Genomic DNA, 14,087 nt, shown 5'->3' with positions numbered 1-14,087 from the left:
GTTTGTTGTTGTCTTGATGTTGCTAATGCATCTGACTTTAGATCAGTGTTTTCATCTTGTCTTCTTCCTACAGCCAATATTAGTTTCTTTTAACCATCACCACTGTCTCTTCCTCACCCTAACCAACTAGTTTGTTTCCATAAACGAACCTTAACGAGGCTTCAAAGATCAGAAAATGCTCGTTACAATGAAAAAACAAGCTCTTATCATTCATTTGTCATTTGTACTGGTGATTTGTGGAAGTGTCGCATTGTGAATGTATACACACTCATGTACAGCACATCCATCAACAGACACATGCATGTGCACATGAAGTCATTTTTTTCAGTTTTATCTTTGTCCTGGTTTATTAATGAACAGTAGTTTTACTCTAAATGTAATATAATGCAAATACAGAGCTGCAGAAGCGAGTCCTAAAACCTGGACATTAGTTGCATTTCAGCACCTTCCTCATCCTAAAGTCTCTGGGTTTCTGAATGGATTTTTGAATAATTGACTGAAGACATTTTCAGGTTTGATTCTCTGACATCAGACCCATCAGTAAATCCCTCAGTCCTGATTCTTGAAGCTTCTCTGTCTGTTAAAAAGGCCGGTTGCTAACAAGAGTCCAAATGAGACGACAGAGGTTGTCGGGGACGTTAAACGTCATCAGTCCAACATGAAACCGACCTCCTCACCAGTCCACCTTTACAGCCTCGCTGTGTTTCTACAAACTGTCACTAACTCTGTCAGAGGAAAGGCTTCTGTAGAAGAGCTCAGAGCTGAATCAGACTACAGGCTGAAGGTGAGTGGTGGTGACGGTGAAGTCATGTGACCGTGGTGTCGTTGGTTTAGAGCCTAACATGAGCTTTTTACTGCTGCAGGTTGTATTTAGGCTTCAAACTTCACTGTGAAGATTAAGTATCATAAACTTTTGCTGGTCAGTTTATTTTCTGCAGTTATCAAATGGAAAAATCCTGTCAGCTTTTTGTCGAGGGAACCAGGGTGACGCTAACATCATCCCTGCAGCGCTCTATTAGCTTCAGCCGGGTTCACCATATACATTACATACTGTGTGTTTCCTGTGTAACAGTGTTTTCCTTTCCTGTCCTCCAATAAGTAAAAGCAACAACAAAGAGTAATTCCAGTCTGTCAGCAGTGGCAGTGAGCTACAAGCAGTGTGAGGTTCAGGGACACATGTTGACAGGAGGAGCTGCAAACGTCTGACTCTGTGACTGAGAAACAACCAACTGATCTGTCCACCGCTGGCTTTCATCGTCTGCACAAGCTGTAAAAAAAATCAACGGATCTCCTCTGAGAAATTTCAGACAGTTTCACCCTCAGCAGGTGAGCAGAGAGGCCGGGGTAAAATCAGATAATAAGTCTCACTCTCAGCAGCATGAATTCAACTTCCTCCCGTCAGGTCGGAGCTTCCTGCCTCCGCGGTTCAGGACAAATTAAAGGATAAAAAAAACCTCTTGGTAGTGAAATCAGTTAAAGTGAAGGCTGGACAGCAGTGAAGTGTAATTTCAGCTCCATACATTTGACCTCTGACCCCCTCTGCCTGCTCCCCGCTCTTTAACAGCAGACATATGCAAATAGCCGGCTGTTAATCTGCTGCTCAGCACTGACCTGATACCTTTGACTCCAGTCATAGTCGTGCTGCATGCATGTGGTAATAAACCCTGTAATGCCAGAATAATCACAGCAGTCGCATGTCGTCATCTATTGAAAGTCGAGACCAGTTCAGGTCCAAGTCTGAGCTGCAGCACAGAGTAACACAGGAGGTGGAGACCAACACAAGTCCAAGATAACAGGAAAAACGCTGCAGCCCTGTGTCATGACACACACATTTTCAGACACTGATGGAGAAGAATACGTTATAGCAAACATATGTTTAAAGGTCCATATTTTACTCTTTCCCTGCTTTATCTGAAGTGTTGATCTCCATCAGAAGATATATCTGTGGTTTTAAGAACCAAAAACCATCTCAGTGTAGTTTTACATCTCCTCTCTCAGGCTTCTCTCTGGAGCTCTAGTAACAACAGGTCAGTCAGCCAATCAGAAGAGAGGATCTGAGCCTCTCTTCTGATTGGCTGACTGTTTTCTGAGTGATGGAATAAAAATACAGCAGATTTCAGGTAAACACTGTTATTTAAAGAGAAAATGATGATTGTTGTGTCTGTTGTTTCATGGTCACTACAAAAAACTTGAGGGTCCAGATACAAGTTCCAGTTCATTATATATTTTACACATCATCAGATCTGAGTCACATGATCAGATCTGGAGAAGAAGCAGCATCAGTATCAACAGTCTGTGGGTGTTCAGGTTCCTCTGGGGCCTGCACCAAGCAGCAGGTCAAGCAGACCCAGGAAAGCTTTTCATTACCTGGCTTCACTAAGTCGAACAGCTGCAGCCACGCTCAGCGGTCATGTGATGGTGGTCATCGACCCCAGAGACAAACACGGACAAGAAGAACGGCAAAAAGCAAACTATACAATATCAGACAAATATGAAGGAGTTAGACACATGATCCAGGCTACAGGCAACAGTTGAAGCTGTTGAATACAGGTAGGACATTAGGCAAAAAAATGGTTTAACGGACTTATAATATCACTGCCTAATAACATCATTAAGGCCTGAGCAGATCTGACCATAATTACGTTTGTGTAACCCAACAACTGATTTGTTGCTGAGATGTTCAGTTTCAGCCTCCTCCTTTCAGCTGCTGCGTGAAGGAGGTAGGTTGAACTTATATCTTCTAAGTACAGGTGCAAGCTTTAGTGTGTCAGTCAGTCTCTGTTGTAGGATGATGTCAGGATACAACCACACCTCCTACTGTGCACCGAGCCCCACGGGATCTTCTACAAATGATGACGCCATTTTGCAAGAGAACTGATTGGTCTGTAGGTGTAGGTGGAGCTTTTTTTTACATGAATCTGTTATCTCAAGCATAACCTGCCCTGCAGCAGTGAGGTGTGCAGCAGAAGTTACCAAGGTGATTTATCCCGGTAAGAAATGAACCACTGTCATAACCCTGAAAACCCAGGATTAGACCTGAAGTTATCTTGCTAACTACAAATCCTGCTTCGTAGCACAGACCCAGGTTTCACCATTTAGTGGCACACACACACATATACACACACCTGAGTCCTGAGTCTGAATAACTACAGGTCTGCAGTAACACCGGAGCAAAGACACTGCATTAAAAAAACAAATTAATAAAATAAATTCAAAGAAGTTTCCTGAATATTGACCAAACGTTTCTGTGGGTGAGCGTCCATATTCCCGTCAGGTACCATTCAGTCGGAGCAGGTGTCAGATTGAAATAAAACCCATGACACATGAAGGCAGCGAGGGCCGGTCAACCTCAGCGAGCTGGAGCAAAATTATCTCCTGCACCTTCTTCTTCAACTACAACAGATGATGAAATCATCCTGTGATTTGTCTCAGATTGATCGTCCTGGTTTAGATGCATCTCGAACAGGTGGTAACACATTACTGCACCGAGAGAGGAGAGAAGAAGACACTGTAGAAATGATACCAGACTCTGTTTTCATCTCTGCAGCACTGAGACACACTACAGAGCTGAGTTGTATTTGTATGACCATCATCGCTAAATTAACGAGTGAATAACTTCAGAAAATTGTGTAAATGAACCACCATAGTAGAGACAAGACAGACAGTAAAAACAAGGTAGATCAACACAGTTACTGTTTTCTACTCAGTTGTGCTGCATGCTGACTAAAGACGAACAACAGAAAATATAATAACAACAAAAACTGAAAATAAAGTTGTCATTTCAAGTCTGTAGCAAATGCTCAGCAAACAGTGCACAATAGAACCAAGAGAATCAGCAGGGAAACATATGTGGATTCCTACTCAGAAACTACATATACAACATAGAATAGAATAGAATTACTGTTGCATGTGTTTCCTAATTCAACAAGTATAAAAATGCACCTATGAGAACATTAATATAATAGAACAAACTGCAGAAAATTAATTCAAAACAAGAATAAAAATATAAAGTCACAGTGTGAAATGTGTTTCCACTACAATGATCATGATAAAAGCTGACAAACACCAGAGGGAATAGAATCAACCAACCAATCAATCGATCGATCATTAACTCAACAGGTGTAAAGCTGTGTATCAGTAGGAAGATCTGCAGGTGCAGTATTCTGGTTTATATCTAGAGCAATATGCAGAAAAATAGCAGGTGTAAACGTAAACACACGTTCACACTGTGGAAAATGTTTCCATCAAATCAGTGAAGAGACTGAATCAAAGTTACGAGGAGAAAGACACACAATGTGCCATTGAGAAGAGAACAGAATAGAATAGATCAACTCGATGCAGATAAAACATCAGGATATAAATCCACTGGTTGATCAGGCCTCAGCCGAAAACACAGTTCTTCATATTTCCACCTTAATTCCACCTTAATAATCAGACCCAGTGAACCAGCTCTGAGGTCATGTCCAGGTCTGCTGAGTGACCTGCACAGGTAAATCCATGCCCCCCCCCCACCACACACACACACACACACACACACACACACACACACACACAGATTTGTCATCGATGGATGCACATGTTTTCCTCGACGCGCACGCGCCTTGCCTGCTGTGGCGCGTGAATACACTGCGTGGCTTCCTAACCCGCACGCGCGTCCGTGCGCGTGAATGTGCACGAGCGCACACGCACGGGGCAGGAAGGCAGAGACAGAGCCTCGTTTTCCCTGAACAGTGAGCCAGGCGACCTGTTACCCAGCCACAAGCCTCTCCGTCTGACACACACACACACACACACACACACACACACACACACACACACACACGCCTCTCCTCTGGAAGGTAACAGCCTCCTCCTGACACCTCCGGGCTCAGACTAAAAACGCTAAGCGACGCGGAACCGGTGAGCCCCGCCGGGCGGTAAACATGCAGTGGAGGAGGAGTGTGTGTGGGAACACAAATCCAAGCCCCGTTACCGTTCTCTCCGCGTCGGGTCCTGCTGGATGCTCGGCTTGGTGGGCGCCATCTTCCTGCAACAATTATTTGATTTCTTACTTTCTCTTCTTCTCCGCTCTCTTCTCCTCGGGTTTATTTGGACGCGGAGCGGCGGCGCTGCGCTGCGCCCTGACAGCAATGCGTCATGGTCGGCGTGTTAAGACAAAGCCATGTCCGTGTGTGTGAACGTGTGAGTGTGTGTTGTGTGTGTGTGTGTTTGAGCGTGCGTGCGTGCGTGCTGTGCGTGCGTCTCCTGCTTGTGTCTCCGCCGCCGCCGCCGCTCAGGAGCGTGGAAACAACGGGCGGTGGAGCAGGCAGGGACCGGGCTGCAGCAGCAGCAGCTGAGGCATGCCGAGCGGAGTGAGGGGGGAACCCGGGGTGGATGCCTCTCAGATCCCGCTGTCTCTCCCCTCTCGTCCCCTCTGTCTCTCTGCACACATGCACAGCTTCGGGTTTGGCACTACAGAGGAATTTCCTGCATGCGCTCCGGAGGAGGAAAAAAAGCCAAACAGGCGCGTCAGATCTTTACATTCCCGCCGCCGCTGCAGCGCCTAGATCCCCGGTAGAATCCCCGCGACGGAGCGTCGCTCAGCGGTCAAAGTCTCTGTGGTTTGTCGGAGCATTTTTCCCTCCTCTGGCTGCTGACAGGGAAAAAAAGACACCACACATCTCCGGTATTTTCTCCAGCCCCGGCGCAACAACGCCACTCAGTTGCAGTTGGAGTCAGTTTGTGTGTGTGTGTGTGTGTGTGTGTGTGTGTTTTATTCTTTATTTAATTCTCCCTCTCCTCCTGTATTACACACCGCGGGGTTATTATCCAATTTTTAACCATCAACAAAAACAACCCACCACCCAACGTGCGCAGGGGCTGATGGGTGATTTATTTGGATGGTTGCCCTGTAAATCAGATCTATGCACCTCCTCACACACACACTCACACACACCCCTCCTCTCCTCTCCACCCTTCAGTGTCATAATAAACACATCACAGCAAATGTCTCACTTCGAATCCCAAAAGCAGCAGCAGCCAACTTTTGTGCTGCTGTTATTTCCTGAAGAGCCTCTGTCATGTTCTGCTGTTTGCATCTGTATGAAACGAAGCCTGAATTTGTTCTGAGCCTCTGAATTTGAACAAAACTCCTCCTGTTGTTTCCAGATATCCAGTCATCCTGCTCATTTTTAGATTTCAGACCAGTGAAATCTCCTCCAGGCTTTGATGTGTGCACGTCAGGGATGGCTCATTATCCTCCAACAGAAACTACCGCCTGCTCTTTTTTTTTCCTTCAACATTTATTTAAATTCCTCCTCTTTTTCTTTAAATGTATAATTCATTGTAACCTAATCGGTGTGCCATGTGATTAACCCCCAGGCTGCAGCCCTGGAAGCTGAAAAGCTCTCCCTCTCTATACCAATGACCTGTCAAGGTCAAAGGCATGCTAGGTATTCTCCACACAAACACGGGGTTACAGGCGGAGCTGTGGTGGAAAATAAAGACTAGGGGAGGGGGAACCTTGACCTCCAGCTGACGATTGTCATGAGCTGAGCCCCCTTTTGGTCTTATATATTCAGGAGAAGGCGTCAACACGTGCGCCGCCTCGCCGTGGTCACCGGTCTGACAGCAGGTGCAGGAATTTTGACTCATTTCGCTCTAAACACAGAGATTAATGTGAATTTTCGAATCCAAACCGAGGCTCAGTAAAGTGAGGCTGGTTTTTGTCGTGTGCCTTCATCGCCACTTTATCATCCCTGTGTGAAAATACAGCCAAAAGCAGAGACAGTGGCAGCATGAGAGTCCAAAAAGTGAAAGGTCACAGGTTTGACCCCCAGCAGCAGCAGCAGCAGCCTCACTCAGCCCTGAGCTGCTCTGACGGCATTTACACGCTCACACGCTGGATTTTTTGAGTTTTGGGGATAAAAACAAATGAAGTCTGAAGATGTTTTGTATTTTTAATCAAAGCACTGGAGCCAATTTTTTTTTTTTGCTCCAGCTCAGACTTTACTCCTGGAACCTGCTCCGGCGTTGGTGCTGCTCGCTGGTGACGGGTTTGGCTGCTCCGTCTCTCTCCATCTCAGCTCTGCTTACTGAGAGCAGTCAAACGGAGGCGACGTGGATAATGGAGCGTAATGTATAAACATATTAGCTCCCAGCTGTTTGCTGGGGGAAACATTATGTATAGAGAGAGGGGAGAGGGGCAGCAGGACGACAGGGGTGATGGAGACGCACGATCTGGGGACAGGGAGGATTTTTAAAAAATCTAGAAGCCAACAGTCAAACCTTTCTTGGTGAAGGAGATTGTTTGGGACTGTGTTTCAAACCGGCTATTCCCAAACTTGGGATCTGTGGGCCTCAAAGGGTCCTCGAGGAGTTCTGACGGGTCCCCAGCTGCCAGATGACGACATAGTTAAATTCCAGCAGGTTTTATGTCAAGAGAAATGAGCCGAGAACGTGTCAAACCACCACTCTAATCCTCGCCTCCCACATATGGACACAAACATACAGTCCACCACCCAAACGTCCTCCCTTATGGGGATCTGGGGTCTGTGTGTGTGCTCAGAAGCCCTGCTTTAAATAACAATACGGCCCTTATTCCCCTCGTATTTGTTGCTTTAGAGAGGCTGAGACGCACTCTGTGCACTCGGAGAGGCCCCAGCTGTGATTTACGTCGTGTTTGCTCCCCATAGCTTTTAGACTTTACACACACATAGCTACACTCCATAATATGGAGAGTTTTTCGGGGGTAATAAGAAAAGAGTGTGTGTGGTGTGGTGTGTTTGGGCCCCCCCACAGCTCCAGATGATTAGAAAAAACAACACCACTGAGTAGCCAGACAGAGAGGTGATCATTTAGATTCAGAGTGGAGGGAAATAAGGAAATAACAGGAGGATAGATGGAGTGAATTGTCACCAGAAAAACAGGTTGGACTCAAAGAGCCGCGGCTTCACGGTCAGCTGGAAAACACTCAACACATTTCTCTTTTCCTACTGAAATAATCCAGCCCTCTATTTCCCATAAATTACCTCCTTTGTTCCCACTGAATTAGCAGAACCTTCTCTGGGATTTTTCTGATGAATTACCTGGACTTCACTCTTTAATAGTTTGAACCTCTCATCTTCTTTTTCCACCAAATCACCTGCAACCTGATTTGACTACTTATCCTCCGCCGCCTCGTCCCTCTGTCTTTGCTTTATACGCCCCTTTTCCCCAACATTTGTGTGTGTAAAACTTGCTTTAAAACACAAAAATAATCCCAAAACAAACTGTGGATTTGGAATTTAATTCTCAAAGTCACTGGATTCATTCTCCTCCTTTTTCCTGCAGGTTCAACAGAAAAAAAAATTGAAAAAGAAAAAGAGGAAAAGGCCACATTTTTGTGACATTTATCCCAACACGGACCCTCACTGATAAACGATAAAACAGCCTCCACCCAGTTTAGGATGGAGGTGCATTCTGGGGTTATGAATGACTTTTAAACCTTTGATGTAAAATACCAACTGATAAACTGCTGCAAAATCACAGGGTCATTTCATGGTATCTCAAAAAAAATCCAACCAAAAAAAAAGTGTCCACTGAGTTAGAGATGCCCAACTGTACCTGAACAGAACATGTCCCATAGAGAAAGTGGGGTGGTAATCCTATCATTTTTGGGGATGAAATCCAAATACAAGGGAGAAGTGTGTTATAGAAAAACAACAGGAGACAGAAATCTCTCTGCAAACTCACTTTAAGCTGCAGAAACACACCACAGGATGACTGAGGATATTTCTTCTGTAGGTGTGGATCTGCACTTTTCTTAATTTTACACGGATCTCTTTTTCCTCCCCCGCTCAGAGGGCTACAGGTCCCCACGTACCTTTGCTGGTAGGCGGTGATTCCCTGCACGCTCTGCGGGGTCCCGTTCGTGGCTCCGGGGACCGGCACCGGCACCCGACCCACCGGGGGTCCGGTCACCATCCCGCCGCCTCCGCCGCCGCCTCCTCCTCCTGCGCCCCCAGCCCCGGTTCCTCCAGCCGCCGAGGCCGTCACCTGGACGCTGAAATCCGGGAAGATCCTGATCATGGTCCCGGCACGTCTCCGCTGCGCTCCCGCGTCTATTTCAACAACCTCCTCCGCTTCTTCCTCCCAACACAGACCAGTCACCTGACTACTGGGAGCACTGGTTTAGCGATAGATGGACAACAGCAGTCTTCTTTTTGTTGTTTTTCTTCTTCTTCTCTTCTTTAACCTTCGGATGTAACTCTCGGGCAAATCCGGATCATGATCCCGGTGCGCAAAACAAACAGTCACCAATCAATGGATCAACAGATAAACAGGATTACTGAGTGAATGTTGCAGCAGCAGAAAAGATCAGAAACCTTTTCCCTTTTTATTTCTTCTTCCTTTTCTTCCTCTCGGTTCTATCCTTCAGAGGTAACCCCTGTGCGGCTCCGGATCATGGTCCCGGTGTCTCCGGTGCGCTCGGTCTCCCTCTTCTCTTTCGTCCCACTCAACAATCAGTGGGATCAATGGATCAGCGGATCTGAGAGGTGATTACTTCACAAATCAAAGACGATGAGCAGCCGTGTGTGTGTCGTTGTCTCCCGGTGCAGGAGCTCCGGAGTCCCCCTCTCTCTCAGGCGGGCACCGCCGCCGGCTCTCCTTCCGAGAAAGGCATCCCGTCCCCGGCTGTCCTCCGCCTGGTGTCTGCCGGTGGGTGTCTGTGGGAAACAGCGGACCTGGAGGAGAGCAGTCAGTGAGTCAGTCAGTCGGTCAGTCAGTGAGCTCGGCAATGACATCGGTGTGACACAGTGAAACAGCGGCGGCGGCAAAGTGTGTGTCGGTATGTCGGCGAGCGCGTCTGTGTGTGTGCGCGTCTGTGCGTGCGCTGTCCTCTGTGCTCTACACACACCAGAGAGAGAGAGAGGGAGAGAGAGGGAGAGAGAGAGGGAGGGAGAGAGAGGGAGAGAGAGAGAGATTGACTGATAGCGCTGTTTGTTCAGCGGGAGGACATTTCCTCTGGTTTTATTGTGCGGAATAACGCAGCAGCCATAAACTGGACTTTTATTTTAAAGGCAGCGCCGACAGTAAAGAGTCCATTTTCCACAATGAGCCCATTTTTATTCCATTTTTTATGTCTCTGAGCCTCGTCGCAACGTTTCACCTCATAAAAACTCCTCAAATGTTTAATAAATGCGCCAAAACTTTCACCGCTGCGCCGACGCGAAGGCAACACGGAGAAAGTTGGAGTTAGAAACCGAGCAAACCTTCACACTTGAAGCCGCGTGTCTGAACAAATGTTTCCTGGAGAAGGAGAAGTCTCCGACAGTCTCTCTCTCTCTCTCTCTCTCTCTCTCTCTCTCTCTCTCTCTGTCTCTCTCTCTCTCTCTCGTCAGAAACTTTCATATCAGACGCAACAAATCCACCTTAAGTGTGATTTTCATCGCGGTGAGAGGAGGACATCAGATTCAGTTGTGTTTGCGGACTCTTACTGTGGGGGGGGGGGGGGGGGGGGCGAGCCGTGTGTCCTGTGCGGAGGAGTGAGGTGTGTTTTCATCACCAGGTGTGCGCAGTGTGTCCTCACCATCTGACCTGAGAGCAGCTGCAGCCGCTCGGCTCTCCGCTCCTCTCCTCCGCGCACCGGAGCTCCGTGTGTGATCAGACTCAGAATAAAGTCATATTAACTCTCTCTCTCTCTCTCATACTGTCTCCTCCCCTTTCTCTCACTCACTCAAACTCTCCACCCCTCCCTCTCTCCCTCCCTCTCTCCCTCTGTTTTTGTCTGTAATGCATTGTCTCCCTCTCTCCTCCTCCTGCTCAGCTCTCTCACTTGTGCAGCTAAAGATTTTCTCACCAGGCTAATGAAACTAAAAATAAGGATGTTTCACTTGTCATTATTATGATCATAGTAAATATTACTATCTAGTTGTGTGTAGCTGTAGCTGTTGTCAATGTTTGACTGACTTGTGAAAATAATCAGACAAAATAAACGATGAATAAATGATGATGAAGTGAGTTCCGGTCACTTTGTCAAACACTGTTCTGAAGCATCTGAGACTCACAACCCAAAACATCTGATCTGAAACCTTTCAGCTCACAGTTTATAATAATGATAATAAAACTTTACCTGTGGGCTATAGTACTTTTCAACATAAAACATCCAAACAAATCAAAGTAAAATTAAAAAGACATCACACAATAAAAGCTTTTTTATAAGAAGATAAATCAGGGAAGTGACTCTGCGTCTGATCTCCTCTGGGACGTTGTTCCACAGCAAAGGCACCGTCTCCTTCAGTTTTCAACCTGCATCTATGGCCAGCAGTGAACCACCAGAGGATCTCACACTGCGTCCTGGATCACAGGGGGAATAAAAGTTCACCCCAAGCCTGGTCTTAAGAACTTTAAAATGAATCCTGAAATATTAAAGCGGCAGCCAGTGTAGAGATGCTGAGGCAGGAGCCGAGCTGCAGCACTGTGACCTGTAGGCGGTGGACAGGGAGTCACAGTGGTCGAGTTACGTGACTAACTTGGTTAAGGTTGAGAAGGACTAGTGACTGTTGATAGAATAAATGAAGAATAGACACTTTATTTTCACCACAACGTATTATTAATAAATCTGTGTTAAACCACTTTTTATCAGACTCAAACGATGCCACACCCACTCTCACACTGACGGCACAGCCACGAGGAGCAGTTTGGGGTTCAGTCTCTTGCCCAAGGACACTTCAACATGTGGACCGGATGAACCGGGGATCGAGCCACAGGTCGTCTGTCAGCAGGTCACTATGACCCGTCGTTAGGTTCTGTTGCTAGGCGACATCTAGTGGTCGTAGTGATGATGACAGGAGCAAAGGGAAAAGTGCGGTGACGTAGTTTATAGAGCGACAGAGTCCACGTCAGGAGGAGGTTGGGGTGGATGGATGAATATGACGCAGGAGAGCGGTGTTCGATTCCCATGTGACAGGAGCAGTTTATGTTGTTTCTATTATCCATGACCGTTCACTGTTGTTATTGTAACCATGACAACAAAGATCGTCTAATGTTGAGGAAGAACTTATTTTAACCCAAATCACCATCTTTTCCTAAACCTGACCAAACCATGACTGTTACTATAGTAACCATGGTGATGAAGGTAGGTAGCTTCTCGCAGTACAGCCCTTATGTTTATTACTGTAACCATGACAACCAAGGACCAGTACGGTTGCCATGGTAGGGGCGGTATTTCAGGAGACAATGCGTTGAAGAAAACAACCTATGGTGTGTTCAGGTTGGAGGAGTTGTTACTCTTCCAGTTTGCCGTGACTGTTTGTGTGTTTGGCTCCACCCCCTGAGGACTAACCTCGCCGCTCCGCCTCTGAGACACGTTCGCAGAGCAAAAACTCTAATTTGCATCCTGACATTTTCAGCACAGGGAATCGAACCCCCAACTCTTTGTGGTTTTTACTGCTCCTCTCGTCCTTATTGAGCCACGCAGGACACATTCTCAATATTTCACCCTCCTCTGGACCTGCTGAAACCCCTCCAGGACCCCTGCAGGGACTCTGAGCCTCACTTTGAGAGTCTCTAATAACCTACAGTTCTCGTCTGTCCTCCAAAACAAAGCATTGCACTAATAAAACGTCCCAATTGAGCTGATTAAATACCAATAAAAAACACACAGCTCGCCACCCTGCCAGCCTGCAGTCTAAATTGGATCGCAGCTCTAACCAGCAGCTCCTAATGAAAACCACTGCCACAACCCAGCCTCGCTCACCCACAATACAGTTTACCTCTCTCTCTCCCCTTCTTTCACTCCCTCGCTCGCTCGCTCTCTGTAATGAAATCAAATGAATTGGACTGGAGGTTTCAGGGGAGACATGCTGGACCCCCTTATGGAATTAGGACTGAACAGTGTGTGTGTGTGTGTGTGTGTGTGTGTGTGTGTGTGTGTGTGTGTGTGTGTGTGTGTGTGTGTGTGTGTGTGTGTCTGATGTGATGTTTGTTCCTGTATTTTCCAAGTATGACCACATGACCACCAACTCATGATGTGTGCATGCATTATACATTTGACATAATATGCATTTAGCTCTGCAGTGTGTGTTTGGGTTTTATGTGTGCATGCATATGTGTGTGTGTGTGTGTGTGTGTGTGTATTTGATGTGTACATTCCAGGCTGTGTGTACTGGCTGTATTAGTGAGCTGTGACCAGCTAAAGTACAGCAGACAGAATCAGGACAGTCAACCTGCTGTTATCCCTCAGGACAAAACACACACACACACACACACACACACACACACACACACACTCTCTCGCTCCAGCAGCCGAACAACAAACAGTCAGGCCTCACAAACACTTTCTCACACTGTACTTTCTCTCTCTGTTGTGGTGCGTTCAGGTGCGATTAGGACTCAACCTACTGTAAATACTTCTTTGGTATCAACCATCAGAGCGTCTCAGGAGCACCAAATATCAAATATATGTAAATTGCCAATTGTAATTTTTTTTTTAAATCATACAAAGTTTTTACACAGCTACTTGTGTTTACACAGTGTTTTAAGACTTTGGCGTCTTATATTATACGTCCCTGTCCCTATCTCCAAGGTCCATATTTTACACTTCTCCTGTGTTTCAGTTTAAGTGTTGATCTCCATCAGAAGATATATTTGTGGTTTTAAGAACCAAAAACCATCTCAGTGTAGTTTTACATCTCAAACAGATGCAGATTCAGTGCAGGCAGCATGAACTGATGATTTACAGAACATGACACATCCCCTCTAATGTTAAAAAGGAAATCACTGAATAAGGACACATTATTCCTGAAAATACCTCTAAGATTTAAAGTAAATAATTCAGACTCTTCCCTTAGATTTCACTCTTTTTTTGCTGTGATCTTCTCCTATGAATTTTCTTTCTCTCTATTCAGAATATTCTCAGAATCTGAGACATCAGATTAAGTTAAGATGCGTCTCCTAAACCTCTGCAGTATAATTCATACGTTCACCACATTCATACGGCAAAACAAAAATTATCTTCCTCTTTCACATTCTACCTCTGACTCTTCCTCACACACACACACACACACACACACACACACACACACACACACACACACACACACACACACACACACACCGCCACCATC

General features: G+C 46.2%; 1 protein-coding gene across 2 annotated transcripts in view; it reads right to left on the bottom strand.

Moving 5' to 3' along the window:
* Positions 1-10,626, bottom strand: part of LOC139632877 (neuronal PAS domain-containing protein 3) — a 287,252-nt gene extending 276,626 nt beyond the window's left edge. The window contains exons 1-2 of one of the 2 annotated variants that reach the window (XM_071498140.1): positions 10,550-10,626; positions 8,843-9,704 (exon numbers count right to left, since the gene is read on the bottom strand). In XM_071498140.1, the coding sequence (XP_071354241.1) occupies positions 8,843-9,048 (206 nt within the window). In that variant the 5' untranslated portion in view covers positions 9,049-9,704; positions 10,550-10,626. Of the gene's footprint in view, positions 1-4,972; positions 5,706-8,842; positions 9,705-10,549 lie in introns of those variants that run through there. The other variant, XM_071498141.1, reaches the window with a different exon arrangement.
* Between the last annotated feature and the right edge of the window lie 3,461 nt (positions 10,627-14,087).

This window comes from Trachinotus anak, unplaced genomic scaffold (genome assembly GCF_046630095.1).
Source record: "Trachinotus anak isolate AG129_WGS33_773 ecotype Australia unplaced genomic scaffold, CSIRO_AGI_Tana_v1 ptg000015l, whole genome shotgun sequence".
Classification (NCBI taxonomy): Eukaryota; Metazoa; Chordata; class Actinopteri; order Carangiformes; family Carangidae; genus Trachinotus; species Trachinotus anak.
Note: the sequence above shows the minus strand (reverse complement) of the source record. Positions and strands in the feature narration are given on the sequence as shown.